Source organism: Dermochelys coriacea, chromosome 5 (assembly GCF_009764565.3).
Source record: "Dermochelys coriacea isolate rDerCor1 chromosome 5, rDerCor1.pri.v4, whole genome shotgun sequence".
Classification (NCBI taxonomy): Eukaryota; Metazoa; Chordata; order Testudines; family Dermochelyidae; genus Dermochelys; species Dermochelys coriacea.
In genome coordinates, this window is record NC_050072.1 from 84,556,644 (window position 1) to 84,576,369 (window position 19,726).

At 38.8% G+C, this 19,726-nt stretch overlaps 1 protein-coding gene across 3 annotated transcripts in view; it reads left to right on the forward strand.

Annotated features, from left to right (window-relative positions):
* SPTLC1 (serine palmitoyltransferase long chain base subunit 1) overlaps positions 1-19,010 on the forward strand; it is a 54,387-nt gene extending 35,377 nt beyond the window's left edge. For all 3 annotated transcript variants that reach the window (XM_038402460.2, XM_043514598.1, XM_043514599.1), the window contains 8 exons: positions 2,732-2,821; positions 3,509-3,616; positions 7,290-7,385; positions 7,688-7,784; positions 8,592-8,646; positions 13,667-13,784; positions 15,807-15,880; positions 17,319-19,010. In XM_038402460.2, the coding sequence (XP_038258388.1) occupies positions 2,732-2,821; positions 3,509-3,616; positions 7,290-7,385; positions 7,688-7,784; positions 8,592-8,646; positions 13,667-13,784; positions 15,807-15,880; positions 17,319-17,412 (732 nt within the window). In that variant the 3' untranslated portion in view covers positions 17,413-19,010. The remainder of the gene's footprint in view (positions 1-2,731; positions 2,822-3,508; positions 3,617-7,289; positions 7,386-7,687; positions 7,785-8,591; positions 8,647-13,666; positions 13,785-15,806; positions 15,881-17,318) is intronic.
* The last annotated feature ends 716 nt before the right edge of the window (positions 19,011-19,726 follow it).

Consider the following 19,726-nt stretch of genomic DNA (forward strand, 5'->3'; position numbering starts at 1 on the left):
GTTGGGTTTTATTTTTTTTTTTATTTTTTTTTTTTTAAAAAAGTCTTGAAATACTGATGAAATTCTAGAAGACTGGAAGAAAGTTAATGTTGTGCCAATATTAAAGGGTAAACAGGATGACTTTAATCCTGAAGAATTAAAGGAGAGTAATATAATTAATTATCAATATGGGTTTATGAAAAAATGTCTTTTTACCTTTTTTGGGGTTACATGTTTAGTTAATAGAGGAAATAGTGTTTCTTTCAGGAAGATCACCGAATGATTGTAGTTTCCTCAGGAAGTCAGTGGTGTCTCGAAGATAGCTGGGAGTGCTGGTAACGTAGAGCCTGAGGAGGGAGTCTACATAGCCAGACAATCCTGCTTTCAGGGTGCCAATGCCTGAGATGATGGGGCATCCAGGATTTCCAGCTTTATGGATCTTGGGTAGCAGATAGAATACCCCAGATCGGGGTTCTAGGGGTATGTCTGTGCGGATTTGTTCTTGTGCTTTTTCAGGGAGTTTCTTGAGCAAATGCTGTAGTTTCTTTTGGTAACTCTCAGTGGGATCAGAGGGTAATGGCTTGTAGAAAGTGGTGTTGGAGAGCTGCCTAGTAGCCTCTTGTTCATACTCCGACCTATTCATGATGACGACAGCACCTCCTTTGTCAGCCTTTTTGATTACGATGTCAGAGTTGTTTCTTAGGCTGTGGATGGCATTGTGTTCTGCACGGCTGAGGTTATGGGGCAAGTGATGCTGCTTTTCCACAATTTTAGCTCGTGCACGTTGGCAGAAGCACTCTATGTAGAAGTCCAGGCTGCTGTTTAGACCTTCAGGAGGAGTTCACCCAGAATCCTTTTTTTTGTAGTGTTGGTAGGAATGTCTCTGTGGGTTAATATGTTGGTCAGAGGTGTGTTGGAAATATTCTTTGAGTCGGAGATGTCGAAAATAGGATTCTAGGTCACCACAGAACTGTATCACGTTCGTGGAGGTGGAGGGGCAAAAGGAGAGGCCCCGAGATAGGACAGGTTCTGATATACACACTTCCAGAAGGATGTCGATTAAATTGGAAAGGATTCAGAAAAGGGCCAGGAAAATGATTAAAGAATTGGAAAACATGCCTTATGGGCTTGACTCAGGGCGTTTTGATCTGTTTAGCTTATCGAAGAGAAATGTACGGGGTAACTTGATGGGTCTATAAGTACAGTTAATAATAAAAAAAAAATTTTAATCTGGCATGTTGGGGAAATGGAGGGTCCTGGTAAGTGAAAAATGCCAGTTAACTAAGAGGGAGGGAGTTTGGGTGCGGGGCACAGTCTCTGGGATGGGGTGTGGGGGTTGGGTCACAGGAGAGGTGCAGGGCATGGGCTCTGGGAGGGAGTTTGAGTGCGGGAGGGTGCTCTGGGCAGGGGGTTAAGGCACAGGAGAAGATGGGGGGGTGCCAGATCCAGGGAGCGTTTAACTCAGGCAGCCCCCTGCAAGCAGCGACTTGTCCCTGCTGCTCCTAGGCGGAGGCATAGCAGACAGCTCTGAATGCTGCCCCCTCCCTAAGCGCTGGCTCCGCAAATCCCATCGGCTGGGAATCGCAGCCAAAGGGAGCTGCAGGGGCGGAGCCTGTAAGCAGAGGCAGCATGCAGAGCTGTCTGCTGCATGTCCGCCTAGGAGCAGCTGGGACACGTTGCCACTTGCAGGGACTCACCCGAAGTAAGTGTCCCTCCTGTGCCCAAACACCCCGAAATCCCTCCTGATCCCCCTCGTGGCCATTCCTCTGCCTAAGAGCAGCAGGGACATGTATTTGCTTCCTGGGAGCTACACGGAGCTGGGGAACCACATGGACCCCAGTAGTGAGCCTGCTGGCCCCGCACTAACCGAACTATAAACCGGACGTTCTATGAAGATTAGAAATGCCGGTTTATAGATCTTTTCAGTTGGTACAGGGCCGGATAACACAGCTTTTACTGTACCTACATAGGGAACAGAACTTTTGATAAGAGGGCTCTTCAATCTAACAGGTAAAGGTATACAAATGCAATCTCAACATAAGGTGCATATTATTAACTGTGAGGATATATCTACCATTGGAGCAATTTATTGAGCGTTGTGATAGATTCTTTCATCATTGGAAATTTGTAAATCAAGAATTGATGTCTTTCTAAAAGAAAGAGTTCAAACAGGAACTAATTCAGGGAAGTCCTAGGAGGTCAGACTAGATGATCACAGTGGTTCCTTCTGGCCTCATAATCTATAAGAATATATTTGAGGTATGTTTATAAAAGGGCCCTTGTAACAGGATTCTGTTGAGTTGAAATTGACTGCAGTAACCTTATGCTGAAAAGCCTGCAAGTCTTTAAACTGCACTGTTTCCACTTATCTTTTCATGACAAAGAGGAAGTACACCCTGAACGCTGTTCACAGCTAAGGGAGCATTTCTACTCTCTGTGGTAGGAACCTGGTCTCAAATATACAGTCCTGAATTTTATTTCCTTAGTGTAAGTATGCAGTTTAGCTGAATCGGTGGTATTCAGTCCCTGATTTGTTACACAGAGGCAAAGAATCTTAAATATGGCAACTTTGAAAATAATAAAGCCAAATAGTCAGACAACTGTAAGACACTTAATATGGTTATAAGAGCTGAAATACTAACTTCCAACTAGGATATGTTTTTTTTTCAAAACAAATAGTTATCTTAATAGAAGTTTGTATTTTTTGTTGTTGAACAATTCATATGTACTGAAACATACATTTTCTCTGAAGAATCCTCGTAAGGCCTGTGTAACTCGAAGGTTTATTTTGGTGGAAGGGCTATATATGAATACTGGAGATATTTGTCCTCTTCCAGAATTGGTAAGTGGTTTCAGTTTTGTTTTGTTTAAGCTGTGGTATGTTAATACACACACTATTAATATTGCATGTTTGAGTCTTAAGAGTAAGTGTTAGCTACAAAGCAGATTGTTGGAATTGACATTTTTGAGGTATTCATAATCAGGTTCTGAATTTTTCAGTTCTGTAATATACATATCATATAGCAATGATCTGTTTTTACAGAGTATACCTGCATGATAGGTTTAGACTAAAATCACATTTTTGTTTTGTTTAAAAATTGAGGTTGGTCTCTTAAATAATGAAAATAGTACGCTTGTCTTCAAGGAGTACAACCTTCTCTATTAAACATAGATTTTGTGTACAACACTGTTCCTGAAGATGGAGAGAATGCTGTGAATATTTTAAAGTATTTTATAGCCTGTTTCTTAAAAAGAAAATCCAAGTTAGGTCTCATAAATGACTATGGGCATTTTAGATTTCCTATACTTATTTTAAGTGTTAAACAGTGGTATTGGTGTGTAGGACTCAAATGCACACAGTGGCTGAGTATTATGGTAGGATTAACAGTTTTATGTTGTTCAGGATACTTTATAGGATCTTTCATGTGATTTTCAATCTTTTTTTTGTACATGTATCTTGTACTTATTTCTTTGCAAAATGTCAGTAATATCAGACTGTCTTGTATCATTTGTACTATTAAATCTGCAGATAAAATTGAAATATAAATATAAAGTGAGGATTTTTTTGGAGGAAAGTCTTTCGTTCGGAGTCCTCGGAGAATATGGACGAGGTGTTACGGAACACTTTGGAATAAATGTAAGTGCCAGGCTCTTTTTTTCTTCCATTGCGACTATTTTGTGTTGGCAAGAGAGTTGTAGCCTGGTTCAAGTTCTGATACTAGTTTTCTTGTATATTTTTGGCAATGACAGTACTACAGATTTTAATAGTGTTCATCTGTGTATGGTAGGAATTTTAAGACAATCTGTCTATACAAATACTATGCTGATCTTTTTGTTTAATAGAAGATACAACCATTTAATTTTTTTAGTTTTAAATAGCAGCATTGGGGGTAAGTGGAGTTGGCACTGTTCCCCTTTAAAAGACCCCTTTTATCATCTGCCATTAACCTTCACTTTGGATTTGAATTTTGCCCAAAGCTCTCTGAAGAGTGAACTACTTTTAGGGAAAAGTCTTAATAAAAACTGGTTTATTTATATCTCTTGTTAGAATGGAGGGGAGTAGTGAATGTGTTATGCTATTTTTGTCTTACGAGGACATTGTACTTGGGGTTGGAGGTGGAATACATTTGGCACTGGGGAGTCTTTAGTCCAATACTCGGCTCATACACATGTGGCAACAGACTCGTCAGTTTACCTAGTAATGTGAGCCTGCATGTGTGATAGAGATGAGTCTTAATTTTAAATGCAGTAGAATATTTTTGCTCTTAAACAAAATGTTAAGTGGGAAAGAAATGCTGTTTAAAAATCAATCTTGCTTACATGAAAGAATGTTTTTAAAGTGCATGAATATTAAATATATCACCATGCTACAGATGGGCACAACTTATTGTAACTTCTCCAAAGACATTTGTATCCTACTTTGTTTAGGTACCAATATCTCTGTTTTAGCCTGTACTCGGGCATGGCACACTTCAGAACACCAAGATATGGACTTGAAAGAGGGTATCTTAAAGCTAAAGTGGAAGGGACTGTGGAGGTGTCTTCACAGTTAAGGTTGCATTCCGCTTTTCACTGAAAGCATAATTAACTTCTCTCTATTTGACAGCTCACTGAATTTAGTCTCTAAAAATACTTGCCATTTTTTCAAGATAAATTAAGTCCATTCAGTTTATAAATTTGGCCCAGGCACTTTTTTTTACTGCCTGTACCTACACCACCACAAACTCAAAATTTTACATTAACACAAAAATATTCTGGTAGGGAAGGTCACAAGTCCCTCTCTGTGTACTGTGGCCCCATTCCTTACTCTCCTTCAGTGGGGCACAGGGTGGTTGGCATGTGAAGTCAAACTTTCTATAGGTAGGTTCTAGTCATAGCCCTGCTCATTGTGCTCACAAATTCAGTGGGTTCCCTTTGCTTGGGAACACTGGTTTGGCATGACCTGTATAGTGAGGCCACAAGGGGCCCATCTCATCATCAGCCATTGGCTGTGGAAGGAAGAAAAGTGCACATTTGGAGGCAGTGGTTTCTCAGCAGAAGCGACTTTCGCAACCTCCTGAACATTAGTAATGTCAAATTGTATCTCCTCTCTGCTGATCTCTCCCAACATTGCACTCTCTGCCTTCCGTGCTCCCATCTCTTCTCCACTTCTCCTGCCTTTGTTTCCTGCTCATTTGCTCTAACTCATTCAACCCACATAATATATTTGGAACAACATAAAAAAACAATTTGAAGAAACACAGTGCAAGTGGGACTACCATGGTGTTTGCCAAGCATCATTTGATTGCTTGGCTTGTTGTAAAATACCTTTTGCCCATCCCTGGTCTTTGTCTGTCAGTCTTGTCTATTTAGAATTAAAGCTCTTTGTGCTAAAGGCCATTTCTTTCTAATTGCTGTATTGAACACCTCTCAAAAAGAGAACTTGTTTGCAACCAATGAGTTAATGGGACAATTAGGTATTTCTAGGATTTAAAACCAACTCCAGTTAAGCATGTACTTAAATACTCCTGAGGGAATTATGCACCAAAAAATAAAAAATTGTGTGCCCAATATTTCAAAATTCTGCAAATTTTATTTGTCAATAAATAAAAGTGGCTCCAACATGGCAGTGGGGAGCACAGACCACTGGCTGCATTGAGGTGGGAGATCACCCTGAAGCCCCTACCTCCCCCAGTACAGGGACTCGAGAGTGAAGCTGCACCTGACCCTGACAGAGTGCAAGGGCTGGGCCTGCCCCAGAAACACCCCAGGGCCCTGCCCCTCTGTGCCAGGTGCACCAGGTATGAGTAGGAAGGGTTAGCCCAGCAGGATCCAAGTGTGGAGAGGCTTAGTGTGGAGGGATCCAGGTGTGGGGCGAGAGGTTTCTTTGTGGGGCAATCTGGGTTTGGGCAGCTCAGTGTGAGATTTGGATGCACAGGGCTTCGTTGGGGGGTTCTGGGTGCAAGGGCAATAGGACTCTGCAGGGGATTCAGGTGATAGTGGTTGGGCTCAGCGGGTGGGGAGTTGATAGGGCTTGGTGGGAGGGTCTGGGTGTGGAGGTTCAGTGGCGGGGGGTCTGGGTAGTGGGACTGCAGGTGTAGCTGGTAGGGGTCTGGGTGTGGGGGACTTGTCTGAGAGATCCAGGTGTAGGGGGGTAGGGCTCCTCAGGGTGAGGGTTCGATGGGCCTGCTTAATGGGGGAGCCCTAGCTGCTGCCGAGGGGACACTGCCTGCCTGCTGGGATTCTGCTTCCCCTCCCCCTGCCCCATTCCACCCCCCTTTCTTCCCCACTGCCTCTTCCACCCACCTCCTCACCCACCTCCCTCATTTCCCCCAACCCCACCATAGGAACTCATGTTCCACAAAAAATAGGAAGGCTCCCAAAACACAGAACGGAAGAAGAACTGGACCCAGAAGGCTGCGTTCAGCTGCAGAGTCAGCAGAGCGCAAGACCAGAGACTGCCTCCGAGGGGGGCAGTGACACGTAACCCTGTGTGCCCACCCCCATTCCTCACCTCTGTTTGGGGGACAGCCCCCCCCCCCGCAAAAAAACTGCACACGTGGTCGTGCGCCCTCACGAGGCTTCCCTGCCATTTTCTGCCGGGAAAAGCAGGAAATGTGGGGGGAGAGGGGAGGGTGGGCCATTTTCTGCTGTGGGCGCTCAGTCCAGCAGAATCCCCCTAGGAGTACAGTCACTGGCATACATGTGTGCTCAGCCTTCCTTCCTCTCCCCCCTTCCCTTCCCTTCCCCTCCCGCCCAGCCCCTGTCTCTAAGGCTGCTCCAGGCATGCTGGAACAGATGTGCTGCCAGGGAAGAGACGTGTGTCCCCTGGCAGATTTTGCATTTTTCTGCGCGGGGGGCACAGAAAAATGCAGGCCATATGACTTCTGCGCCTCCACATCGACGCAGAATCCCCCCACGAGTAATTTAAATCACATTCAGTCCCATTGACTTAATTGGGACAACTCACATGCTTAAAATAGATCAGGTACCAAAGTACTTCATTAGATTGGGGCCTACACATGCGTAATTTTATTTTTACATGCTGCATATATTGCAATACCTGAAAACATTTAAGTGAAATATATATGGATCCTTAAAAACATAGTTTTAAAGCTCCTTGTTTGTGTCATTTTAACACAGTTATGGCTGAACAGTCTCCATTTTAATTTGAAACTGGGGGGAGGGGTAGGTAGCCTGGTATATTTTGCCCTAGTACACATTTTAATTTGAAGTGTAGTTTATATATTGTAAATTACCTTGATTTAATTAAGTATCACTTCCATCCACCTCATTCCTCTCTCATACAATATTCTCTAATTGAATGGCAGGTTGATGATATAGATCTGATTAGTGCAAACATGGAGAATTCCCTGGCTTCTATTGGAGGATTTTGCTGTGGAAGATCTTTTGTTATTGACCATCAGGTATGCCACCTCTTATTTTTAAATGGAATAGCAGACTGAATTACTAAGAAATGACAGTGACTTGACTTCTGTTTGTAAGCTGCATCTTGATATAAATGATTTACATAAGAGTTTGTTCCATTTAGAAGACCACTTCTTCAAAAAGATTGTGTGGATGAGTTAGAGAACCACTGTTCAGTTATGATTTTTCCTTAATTTAAACCAAATGACTTTAAAGATTTTTTTTTTCTGAACTATTGTGAACAAGCAGAACTGATATAAAAGCTTTTCAGCTTTGTTTGACTTTTCATTTTCTTTCTCAGCGATTGTCAGGTCAGGGTTATTGCTTTTCAGCCTCTCTGCCTCCTCTACTAGCTGCTGCTGCTATTGAGGCCCTCAATATCATGGAAGAGAATCCAGGTATTTCATTCTGAAAAATCAAATACTTTGTAATGTGACAAGTTATTTTGTTCAGAGGGAACATTAACTGTTGGAGCTCAAGATTATAGCCTGTGGGCATAATTTCCCCCACTTCCATCCCTCACCCTCTTAGTCCAGCACTTCCTCATTTACTTTTCCCTTTCATTCGTTCATTCTCTCTGCTCACTTTCCACTGACTCTTTCCGCATCTTACATTCATTATGTCCTTTTCACTCATTCTCCCTTTAACTTTCCTTCCCACTCTCTTCCCATCATATCTCTTTCCTACCCTCTTTCTTTTTCACACACAGTGAAAAAGAGAAGTGGAGACAGAAACAGCCAGAGAAGGGAGCCACTGAACACTTATTAAAAACTGTTATTGTTCACTACAAACAAATGTCTTACTGATTTCCCTCCTCCCATTTGATCAGAACATATTTGATAATTTTCAAGGTAAGTTCAGGAAAAAAGGGGGACATAGTTATCAAAGGTTGTAGTCCCCTCTACTTTCCAATTTATATTCTTTCAGCCTATAGTTTCTTGATTCTCCATGTGATGTCCTTTAATTGGCTCACACAAAAAAGTTATAGACAGAAACTACTCCACTGGAATAGCAGTGGGGGGAAGGGGAGAGAACACATTCCACCACTTCATGATGGAAATAGTATTCCCTTAGGAGTGAGGATCATTGTAAGAAGAGGTAAAGAGGCTCAAACTTTAGTATTAAACTTTAATATTTTAAACATTTATTTGGGATTTATAGAAATATACAGCAAGAGACCGAGGATCTTTTTTCTTTTTGTCTAGACATTTTTCAGATTTTACGAGAGAAATGCAAACGGATTCACAAAGCTTTACAAAGGTAAACTATTTGATCTTGATTACTGTCAACTTGCTCAGCATTTTATAGATCACAAGGTATCATGAATATAATACCCTCTATAATTGAGTTTAATATAATTATTCTGGCAACAGATTTTTGATGATGCAGTAAATATTCTAGATTCGATACTTTATGTATTTATAGTCAATTGACTAATTTTCAGAATAAATAACTACCTGCTCCTATAGTTCCAATTCAATTTCTAAATCAGATTAAAGTTTCTTAAAATACTGTCAGTTATTGCCGTAATCTATAATCCAGTTTTAATGACAACTGATTTTTAGCAGTAGTCAAGCAATTACAATATTCTGTTTTTTATTTCACAACAGTATTTGCTTTATCTGTATTCTTTCTGATAGCCTTTTAGTGGTTGGTTTTTGTAATCTAGAAAAAAAAAATTCTAATGGTTCTGATAAAGAAATAGTCAGTTTATGCTTAAGACTTTCCTTGTAAGGTGATGTAAGTAGTCCAGAACAGTCTGGTCTCTTTGATTTGTGCTTCTGTGCCAATAACTGTTTGTTTGATCTCAATGTCTAGTTGCTTGATAAACTTAAATTCTCTTACAGCTAATCGTAAGGGGGGGACACTAAACAATTGATGATTGAAACTTGTAACTGAGGTAAAATGGTCATAGCAGATATGTAGCTGTGCTATTCTTCTGTAGTTATATTTCTAGGTATTAATATAGGAGCATATAAATAGCATATATATAGCGTATAACCTTTTTCTTAAGAAATTAATGAGTGTAGCTAGAGGAACAATAGCAGACTCAAATTCACTCTGAACATACTAGAAATTTGAATGTCATGTAGATAAACTGAAAAATTGAAAATGAGTAGGATTAACATGGTCAAGTTTCAATCTGACAAATGGCTAACAGTGGGGTGCCTCATGATTCTGTACTAGGACTGGTATTTAATATCACTATCAAAAAAGCTAACAATGTTTGGAACTGTGTGTGTGAGATTTTTTTTTAATAGTGGCATGCATATATATAATCACGCGCACGCACGCACATGCTGCAAGCCGTATTCAAGTTGTGTATGGGTGTCACTATAGAAATCCGTTGTACACCCACACCTTGAATACTGCATGCAATTCTCGTCGCCCAATCTCAAAAAAAATATATAATAGAATTGGGAAAAGTTCAGAGAATGGCAACAAAAATTATTAGGGGAATGGAACCGCCTCCATATGAAATTCTTTTTTTAAAAAAAGACTGGGACTTTTCACTTTAGAAAAGAGAGATGACCGGGGTGGGTGGAGGGGACAGTATATGATAGTCTATAGAAACATGAATGGTGCAGAGAAAGTGAATAGGGGAATGTTATTTACCTCGTCAGATAACACAAGAACCTGGGCTCGCACAATGATATTAATAGGCAGCAGGCTTAAAACAAACATAAGGAAGTACTACTTCACACAACACACAGTCAAGCTGTGGAACTCATTGCCAAGGGATGTTGTGAAGGCCAAAAGTAGAAATGGGTTCAAAAAAGAATTTAATAAGTTTATGAAGGATAGGGCCATCAATGGCTATTAGCCAAGATGGTCAGGGACACAATCCCATGCTCTGGGTGTCCCTAACTGCCGGAAGCTGGGACTGGTTGACAGGCAATAGATTACTTGAAATTGCCCTGTTCTGTTCATTCCGTCTGAAGCATCTGGCACCTGCCATTTATGGAAGACGGGATACTGGGCTAAATGGATCATTGGTCTGACCCAGTATGGCCTTTCTTACGTTCTTGATAAGGGTTTGAGCAACTGTATAATGGCAAAACTTGTACAGTAACTCCTCACTTAAAGTTGTCCCGGTTAACGTTGTTTCGTGTTATGTTGCTGATCAATTAGGGAACATACTCCATTTAAAGTTGTGCAATGCTCCCTTATGTCAGCAGCCGCAGGCTTTGTCCACTGCTTGCAGGAAGAGAAGCCCATTAGAGCTAGCTGGTGGGGGGCTTGGAACCAGGGTGGACCGACGTAAAAGCACGTTAGAAGGAATAATTTGAACTACTCTTGCATATTGCTGGATTTTAAATTAATAATCACTTTAGAAAATGTGCAGTGACTGCCAAAATAGCAGGGGAGGGGGGAGAAAGAGGATGTATATAGAAAATGCAGACTGTATTATGCCATTATATAAATCAGTAGTATGCCTTCATTTGGAATACGGTATTTACTTCTGATTTCTCTCTCTCTCTCCCCCATATATACATATCTATACAGTTTAACTAAGATTGAAAAGAATGGAAATAAGTTTTCAGAAGTGAAAAGTACAATAGAACTATATAAAATAATGAAAGGTAAACAGGAGTGTGACTTTTTCCTCCTTTTCATAACACAAAAACAAGCAAATTGAAAGGCAGCAAATTTAAAACAGCAAAAAATCCTTTTTTACACAGTGCACAAGTAGGCACTTTGAAATTCAGTGTCACAAGATACCAAGAGCTTAATAGAATTCAGAATAGGTTTAGATCTTCATAAGGATAATGAAAGTCCACATTAACCTTGTATGTTAAAATAAGGAGGGTAAGTGTGTGTGTGTGTGTGTGTGTGTGTGTGTGTGTGTGTTTCAGGGCACAAGCCAACCATTAGCTAATGAGTGGGAGAGGATGTAATTCTTCCTAAACCCGATAGTAAAATTATTCCATCACTCTCTGTTCTTAAGTTTCTTTTGCCTTTTCTTGAAGTAGCAGACAAGGCATAGGATGAGATTCCTATGCAATATTGTCTTTAAATAGTATGAATTTGTATCCTATTTAAAAATGGATGAATGGCAATGATTAGAGGTGGGAAACACTTCTATGCAAGGTTCCATAATTTAGCTGCTTCACTGGAAAGGTTAAGGTCAGGGGCGGGGTGGGATGTTACTACTCTGTGCATGCTGTGGATTTGCAAATGTTGTTTCACTTAACCAAAGCTTGCAAGAAAAACACAGCCAACCTTTTGTTTCTTTCACATACTGAGTGTCCCTTTCTCTGACAAAACTGTGCTGAACTGGCTCTTTTGCATTTCTTATTATTCATCCTTGGTTAGACAGCTGCTTGAGTCGGATTAGGTTTATTAACTAAGAGTTGTAACTGACAGAACTTCAAATTAGACATCAATTTGGGATTTGCAAAGCAGCCTCTAAGTCAAGTGTGTATAGTTAATACAAGGCATTGTTGTCTGGACAGAGTCGGTGAGATTCAGAGTTTGAATTGGCAGTGATACAAAGGCTGTTTCCTGGTTTAAAATACATTAACTCTTACTCATCCTGCCCTCCCCTCCTTTCTTTTTGAGGCTGTTCATGAATGCTTTACCTATCTTAAATTAAAATGATTTCATATTATGTAATTAGCTGATATCATTAATATATTGATGCACAGACTTTAAAAAGAAAATCTCATTGTTTAGCATTTAGCAAGTATTCATTAAGTTCTAGCAGATGTATACTTTGTCTTAAAACTAAGAGTATATGCTGCAAGGAAACCTTTTTATCTATTAATTTAAGCTGTATGGTAACATGTCTGACTACAGTGCCTATCTGTTAATTTCTAGAATTGTGCTTCTATACCATCAGGTCACTATCATGGAACATACCTAATGACTTACATCTGTCATGCTATATATTTCATTTGTGATTCTACATTACAGAATGGCCTCAGACTGCTTCTCATGGCTCCATATGTTGCCACTTATTGTCTTCCCCGTGATTTCTAAAAATATATGCCAATATTTGAACATTTGCTCTTTAACTGCATGACTCTCTTTTTTTAGAAGCAACCTCATATTTTATATCTATATGACACCAATTGTGAGTGCAGTTTTGTTGCTGCAAAAATTGAAAGCTGGTTTAAGTTCCCTTTCAAAACTGGGCTCCAAATCAGTACAGCTTTGTGGAAATACAAGGCGTATTTCAGACCTTAAAACATCTTTCGACTATTCATTATGTCTGTGGCACTCTTGTTCTTCCCATGGATTTGACAACTTGTGTTTTCTGAAGAGACCCTAACTTTTTGCTTCTTTTTTTAATAGGAAACGAATATGGGGATAAAAAATACTTTATACATTTACAACACATTGTGTGTAATACAAACTGACCAAAGTCAGAAAATCTAAGTTAAGGTTGACAGTAGCAAAATAGTGCATATATGTGATATGCTGTTAATATTTGGGAGCAAAGGATTGGCTTTTTTTCATCCTTTCTTGATAGGGAATTTACAGCTCTGCATGAGAGAAGGTGATTCTTCCCCTCTCCCCCTACTGATTCTAAATTATGATTGTGGTGTCCAGGTGTCTTTTTTTTAATTGGTAAAACATCTTGCACGTAAACATCTTGCCTCAAGTGTTTTGTTTTTGGTGGGGGTTTTTTAAGACTTGAAAGGATCAGAGTCTTGAAAAATCACAGAATAAGTTGTTAGGTTTCTGTATTGCAAACCTTAAGGAACTCCTAAAGAAAGGGCATTCAATTGATATGAAATCTTATTTTAAAAATTAACATTAGCTATGGCAGACAACTGATTCCCCATTAGTTTTGTAAATTTTTATTTGAGCAGGACAAGCTATTAAAATTAAAATTAGATTGCGGGGGCGGGGGGAAATCAGAAGAAAGCAGATGAAGAATATATGGGATAGGAATTGTATAAAGCAATAAAACTCAATTAAAATAAATCCTTTATCTTGCCCAGATTCACCAGGAGTAAGCATTCTTTGTGAAAGAAACAATGTGGAGTGGGTTGTTTGATTTGGTCAATAATTAGATGTTCTCATGAGTAATTCATGGCTACATAGTTTAAATTTTGTATTGTGGTTGCTGGTACACAGAAGTTCAAAGGCGTAAAGCTTTGTTTGCCTCCGAATTTGTTTTGTAACAAATACTCCTAATGTAAAACAATTCAGAAAGTTTTCCTGAAATACCACCAAAAACCGAGCAAGCCTTTAAATGGCATCTTTTCGCTGTCTATTTATACACTTCTGGTCAGATGTATACTGAAACTATTTATTTGATTTGTTTCAGAATCTCTGGTCTACTGATTGTGGGAGAATCATTTTCTCCAGCATTACACCTTCAGTTGGAAGAGACCAGTGGATCTCGAGAGAGTGATATGAAGTTACTCAAGAGAATTGTAGATTATGTAAGTGTTCCTTTTGCAATTAAAGCATATCTGCTCTTTAATTATTAGCAAAGCAATAATTTTGTGCAAAGCCATGGCATGTAGTTAGTTGAATTACTGTATGACCTGGAGTGTTCCAGATCCCATTTGGAAAATAGCAATTGAATAGAGAGAACAGCAGAGGCCTGTGTTCACTTCTTGAAAAGGTAAGTGAGATGGTAATGTAGAAGAAATGGTGTAAACAAACAAAAAAAACCAATCACGGGAGTGGGGTGAGGTTAGGAAAATAGCCTGAGAGGGGAGGAAACATCCACTCAAAAATTCACTTCCCCAGCTGCAAAAGTAGTCTTTATCATCTACCCCACGGTAGCAGTCTCCCTCCCCTCTCCCTCTTTGATTTTGATCATCAATAAAATATTTGACCTTGGAACTGGACAACATTAATCCATGCCATAGACGCATCAAAACACAAGTTTCTCTTTCCATTTAAGAGAATGGATGTGTATGAACAGATTGGAGAGAACTTTTCTGATATTTATAGAAATTCAGGTTATTCTTTATGAGCAGAGTTCTGTTGCTGTACTGAACTGCTTGAGCTTCAGCTGTATTTTTTAATAGTGTTTGTTTTTACAGGGTGAAATTTTACATTTGAGTCCATGAACATTATTATTATTTGGCAGACTGTTATAATGTTTAGCACTTAAAGCACTTTCCATCATCAGTATATGCTAAGGTGCCACAAGTACTCCTTTACTTTTTGCGGATACAGACTAACACGGCTGCTACTCTGAAACTAATTCTCAAGCTATCCAATTTGAGAAGTGCATAAGTCAGTTATAGATGAGTGTGTCTTGTGCATTTTGGGGTTGGGGGAGGATGATAGTACTTGTTTTGTGCTTGAGCTCATCTAACTCATCCAAATTTGAAGAATGTAACTCTTTGAAAGAGGTGCTCTTCTGTTTTAAGAAATCTTTTAAATGTCAGCATTCATATTAAACAGTTTTCTGTATGTGCCCAGTAACTGCCTGGCTTGGTGATTTTAGTACATGTTGAATAATGTAGAGCTATTATGCTGAGGAGTCTCTCTCCTTTTTTCCATGGGAGTCTTTATTAAAGAATAAGATAATATTCATGGTATATAACCTACAATAACTTTTTTATTCCTTTAAAGACTGCAGTTACCGTATTCTCTGCCAGTATAGCTACAAATGTTAAGTCTTGAAGTTAACCTCTCTTAAATCTAGTCACAGTAGTTGTATTGACTTCCAGCAGCAACGACTTCTACAGACAGGGTTACTAGATACTGACATGTAGTCAGCGTATATTAACCAAGGTAAACAATTTATGAAGCATCCTAGGATAGATAGAAATGTTGGTCCGTAGAAGCAAAGCAGAGATACTCAATAGACATAGTTGGATTCCTTTAGTCCTTTTTGTTTTAAATATCACTATTCTGTAAATAGGCAATTTAATCCTATTTCAAGTAACATTTTTGAGCTGAACTTAGACAAATGTGAAATTAAAGAAGCCTATCCTTAGGCTTCCCAGTTTGTTATATGTATATGTAAGAACTTCAACTGACTTATGAAATACCTAAGGAGAGCAGTCATCATACTCCATTTCAGGCCTCCTTCTCTAAAAACCAACTTCACCTCTCCCAAAAGCTGGTCATAAGCTGTAGAAGCACATGTCAACCCTACCCCCTTATCTCTATTCTTTTAGTATAACCCAGCCACCTATATTTAAAAAAGCCTCAAATGAGTTTCTAAAATTTTATCTTTTTTTTTTTTTTTTTTTTTTTTTTAAAGGATGCATTGTGTGCAGGAATGTTTCTTAATGACAGCTAATTAGAGAGATGCTAATAATTCTCTTCTGATACTGGACTTGGTGTTGGTTTGATGTATACTACTTTCTGCTCTGACTGTGCTGTATGAAATTCTGCCATGTTTGTCTTCCAGACATTAAATAACCACTGTTCCTAGAATGTAATGGTAATGTGGTATCAAAGTTCCCAGTTGCATAACTGCTTATTTATGTCTGCAGTGTATGAATAGAAGTATTGCATTAACTCAGGCCCGCTATCTGGAGAAGGATGAGAAATGTCTTCCGCCGCCAAGGTGAGTGGAAATTCAGAAACCTCTTGTTTGTTTATCTGTCTTGAATGAGGAAAACCATCTAACTTTTACCAAAAAAAAAAAAAAAAAAAAAAGCTGTCTGCTTTAGGCCTTTTAATAGTTTGCCAGGTGAGGAGTGGGAAATATGCTGTCTACTTTAAATGGGTATTATGGCATATTATAATGGTTATTTACAAAATAATGTGTCAAAATAAACTGCATCTTCAGTATCAGCATTGTATTGTTTTCACTACTACCCTTGCTGCTTACCACACAGGTTTTCATAAGAAGCCCATTGAACTTGAAAGTACATCTAAATCTGGGAATAAGATGGTGTGTGGTAGGCAAGTGAAATGCTCAATGCCTAATTGGAAAGAGATACTATGTCTATTTGCTTTGCTAGAGAGCTATTGCTTCACAAGTTCTCTATCTTGCCATATACCTTACTTGTCATTGTGCCTGAGTTCATGGCCCAAACATTGCCTTTGAGTGAGGGAGACATTCCTTCACTCTGCTGGAGAATCAAAATATTGAGTGAGGGTCATAGTTACATAAATTGAGTAAAGAGTTAAGGCTAGGCCTTAGTCTATTTATTATTAGGATGAGGGGCCTGTTAAGTTAAGGACTTTATCATTAAATGAACCAAACTCTTAGAAAGCTTTAATAATCTATGTAATGTTTATTAAGAATGGAAAATGTAGTTGCTCAGTTCAACATAATCTTGTTTATTACACCAAATGTTCTAAACTGTCAGACTGCGTCTTAACTAAAAGTTAAGAAAAACAGATGCTTGCTAAAAGTTAAACAGGTGGTTTGAGAAGAACAAAGTACCTTAGACCCCAAACAAGTTCTCCAGATAGCAAAGTAGATAAGTTGAGGAAAAATAGCAAACATGTGAATGGGCAAAATGACACTGTTGCTATGCATGATCTAATTGTTCCTTCATATCGATTACATGCAGAAGGGTGTTTTATATAAAAATGTAGCATGTACATAGCATGAAATATATCCGATATGACAAGGGAAATAAGTGATTAGGTATGAGTATGCAGAAATGTACGGCTTACATAAGCATTAAAAATAATCAAAGCAATGCAGAACACACACACTCCCCTCCACCCCCACCACAAGATCAAACCAGTCTGGATCTGGTAATGAAAGAAACAGCCTTCCTGCACCCCATGATCAGGTAACTGATCACTTCCCTTTTCTTCTTTGTTTTATTTACACATTTATACTGTGTTTTTAATTAAGCTGGTGGTAATTCTAAAATTCTCACATTAAAGCTTTAAAATTAATAAAGCTTGTTAAGTTGGTGTGAACCAAGTTTTTTTTTACCCAACAATTCTGATATAAATTAAAACTGGTTCAGAAGAAACAAAGCAAGGAATAAGTGTCATTGCCATTACAAGAGCCAACTCTTCTGGTTTTCTCTTTTCAGTATTCGAGTAGTGGTAACAGTGGAACAAACAGAAGAAGAATTGGATAAAGCTGCATCGATTATCAGGGAAGCTGCAGAGTCTGTACTGAATTAAACTGCTGATTGGATACTTGTATCCTGACATTACGAAAAAATGTTTTCCACTGTATGGTGTCTTGGCTTCCATTCCAAAGGTTCCAGCTGTTTATGGCTCAACCATTGATAGAATTGAAACCTTGATAATTAACGGGGTCATTCCAGAACCATGTAGATCTGGTGAGGGGGAAAACGATGAATTTTGGAATTACTAAATGACATACACCATACGTAAAGAGTACAAACTCTACTTCTAGTACTGTTTTAAATTGTATATCATTATTGTGCAGCAGTATTTTATATTGATTTCCCCCCTCCTTTTGTAAAAGCCTTACACTTTCCTCAGTCCCCTGAAAATCTAAACACTCCATTTCTCTCCAAAGATTGCTGAGCATTATGAGAATGTAGGAACTTTTAATATAATCTCGATAAAGTAAATTTAATTTTGTTTAAAATATTACCTATTTCAAGATATTTCTAATATATTTAAAAGCTAAATAGTTAACATATTAAGGAATTCTTGGTTTTGAGCTATACTAAGTACGTAAGTACTTAGTTATTAACGTAATTATGTACATCCTATATTTATAAACTAAAACTTTCTTTGGTTAACCATTCCTTGAAACCAGTTCTTAATCATTGCCCCTATAATAGTCCATTTTCCAAAAAAGAGAGATTCACATCAAATACAGTTTGATTAATGCATTTGATCTGTAAGTATATGTTGGTTTGACTGTTATGAATGAGGTTTCTCTTATGATTAACTCACATCTAGTTTTAGAATTTGCTACCTTTCATATACTGTATGCAGCCAAGAGCCTAAAGCAGTGGTGGGCAACCTGCAGCCTGTCAAGGTAATCGGCTGGCGGGCTGCGAGACAGTTTGTTTATACTGACCGTCTGCAGGCATGGCTGGCCGTGGTTCAGCGTTCCAGGCCAATGGGAGCTGCAGGAAGCAGCGCAGGCCTCAGGGATGTGTTATGCAAACAAACTGTCTCTCAGCCCACCAGCGGATTACCCTGATGGGCCGCAGGTTTCCCACCACTGGGCTAAAGACTACTAGTTTGAAGAGATCTAGGAGAGATTTTAAATGGCGGGGGGAGGGAACTAACCAAAATTTTGACACCTCCCCCCCTCCACTGTATACCAACAATAACAATGTGAAAGTTCTGAAACACTATCTCTAAATTATGCTGTGGTTTACTTATCAATAACTATAATTTAGACTTTGATTTTCAGAAATGCTTAAAGGATTAAGTGTACAAGTCCCATTGAGATACAACTGAACTTATGTACTTTTGAAAATCTCCACCTTAGTCATGTGCAGGTTTGCAGTAAACACAGATGAGGGTACAAACATAACACCAATCACTTGGAAAACAACAGCTGAGGGAGGGTGACATAATTTATTGTGACTTTTATAACGTATGAACCATTACTGTGTACTCCAGGACTTTTTAGAAAGGCTAATTGTGTTTGAAAACACTTTTCGTATTCTGCCTATTCCGTATTCTGGGTTGTTTTATAATGTCTTTTTTTGGTTGCTGCTACAAAGACTACAGTGCTATATTTGGGAAAGAACTTTGTTTAAATAAAGTTAAACATCTTTGATTCAAAATGTCATGTGTCACAGTAAAATTACTACCAAATTTAAAAAATTTTGTGAAATATTCTACATCAGACACTTTAGTCAAATCTTTCAGTACATAGTGAGGTTGTCTGTGTGCTGTCTTTCCAAGTATAACAAGATATTTGCACTCAGATACACCACCACGGTCATGTGCTGTTTGTGTTCTGCTTGGAGTATTTTATATTCCTTCAGAGCCCTACTTCTGCAAGTGTTGACAGTATATTTTATCAGCAGGTATTGCCAAAATCCTGATTTAGAACAAGAACAGATTATCCTCTTTTTGACTACAGGCCTTGGGCTGCAGGAAACTGTGAAGACATCTCCTTTCTATGTCAGGATAACATGGAAAGGTAGCTCACATAGGAAATATTTATTTTTTTTTTAAGGATGCGAGTGGAGCATGCTCTAAGAACAGTGCCTGTGTGCTGCCAACTATAAACTTGCACAGGGTGCAAACACTGTGCTAAAAACCTCAAAAAAACGTAATCCAAAAATGCTGCTTGTCAATTACTCTGTTAGACTCCTAAACCTTTGTGATACTTGGGTCCTGCAACTTATTTTTTTCAACTGCCAAACAAACCATTTTGAATGAGGAAGATTTGCAAATAAGCAGGGGTTAACTGATGAGAGAATTTCTGCTTATGCAATTCACATGCCATTTGCTGTGGTCATAGGAGCAGTTTCTGTGTGCAGTAATTAAATTT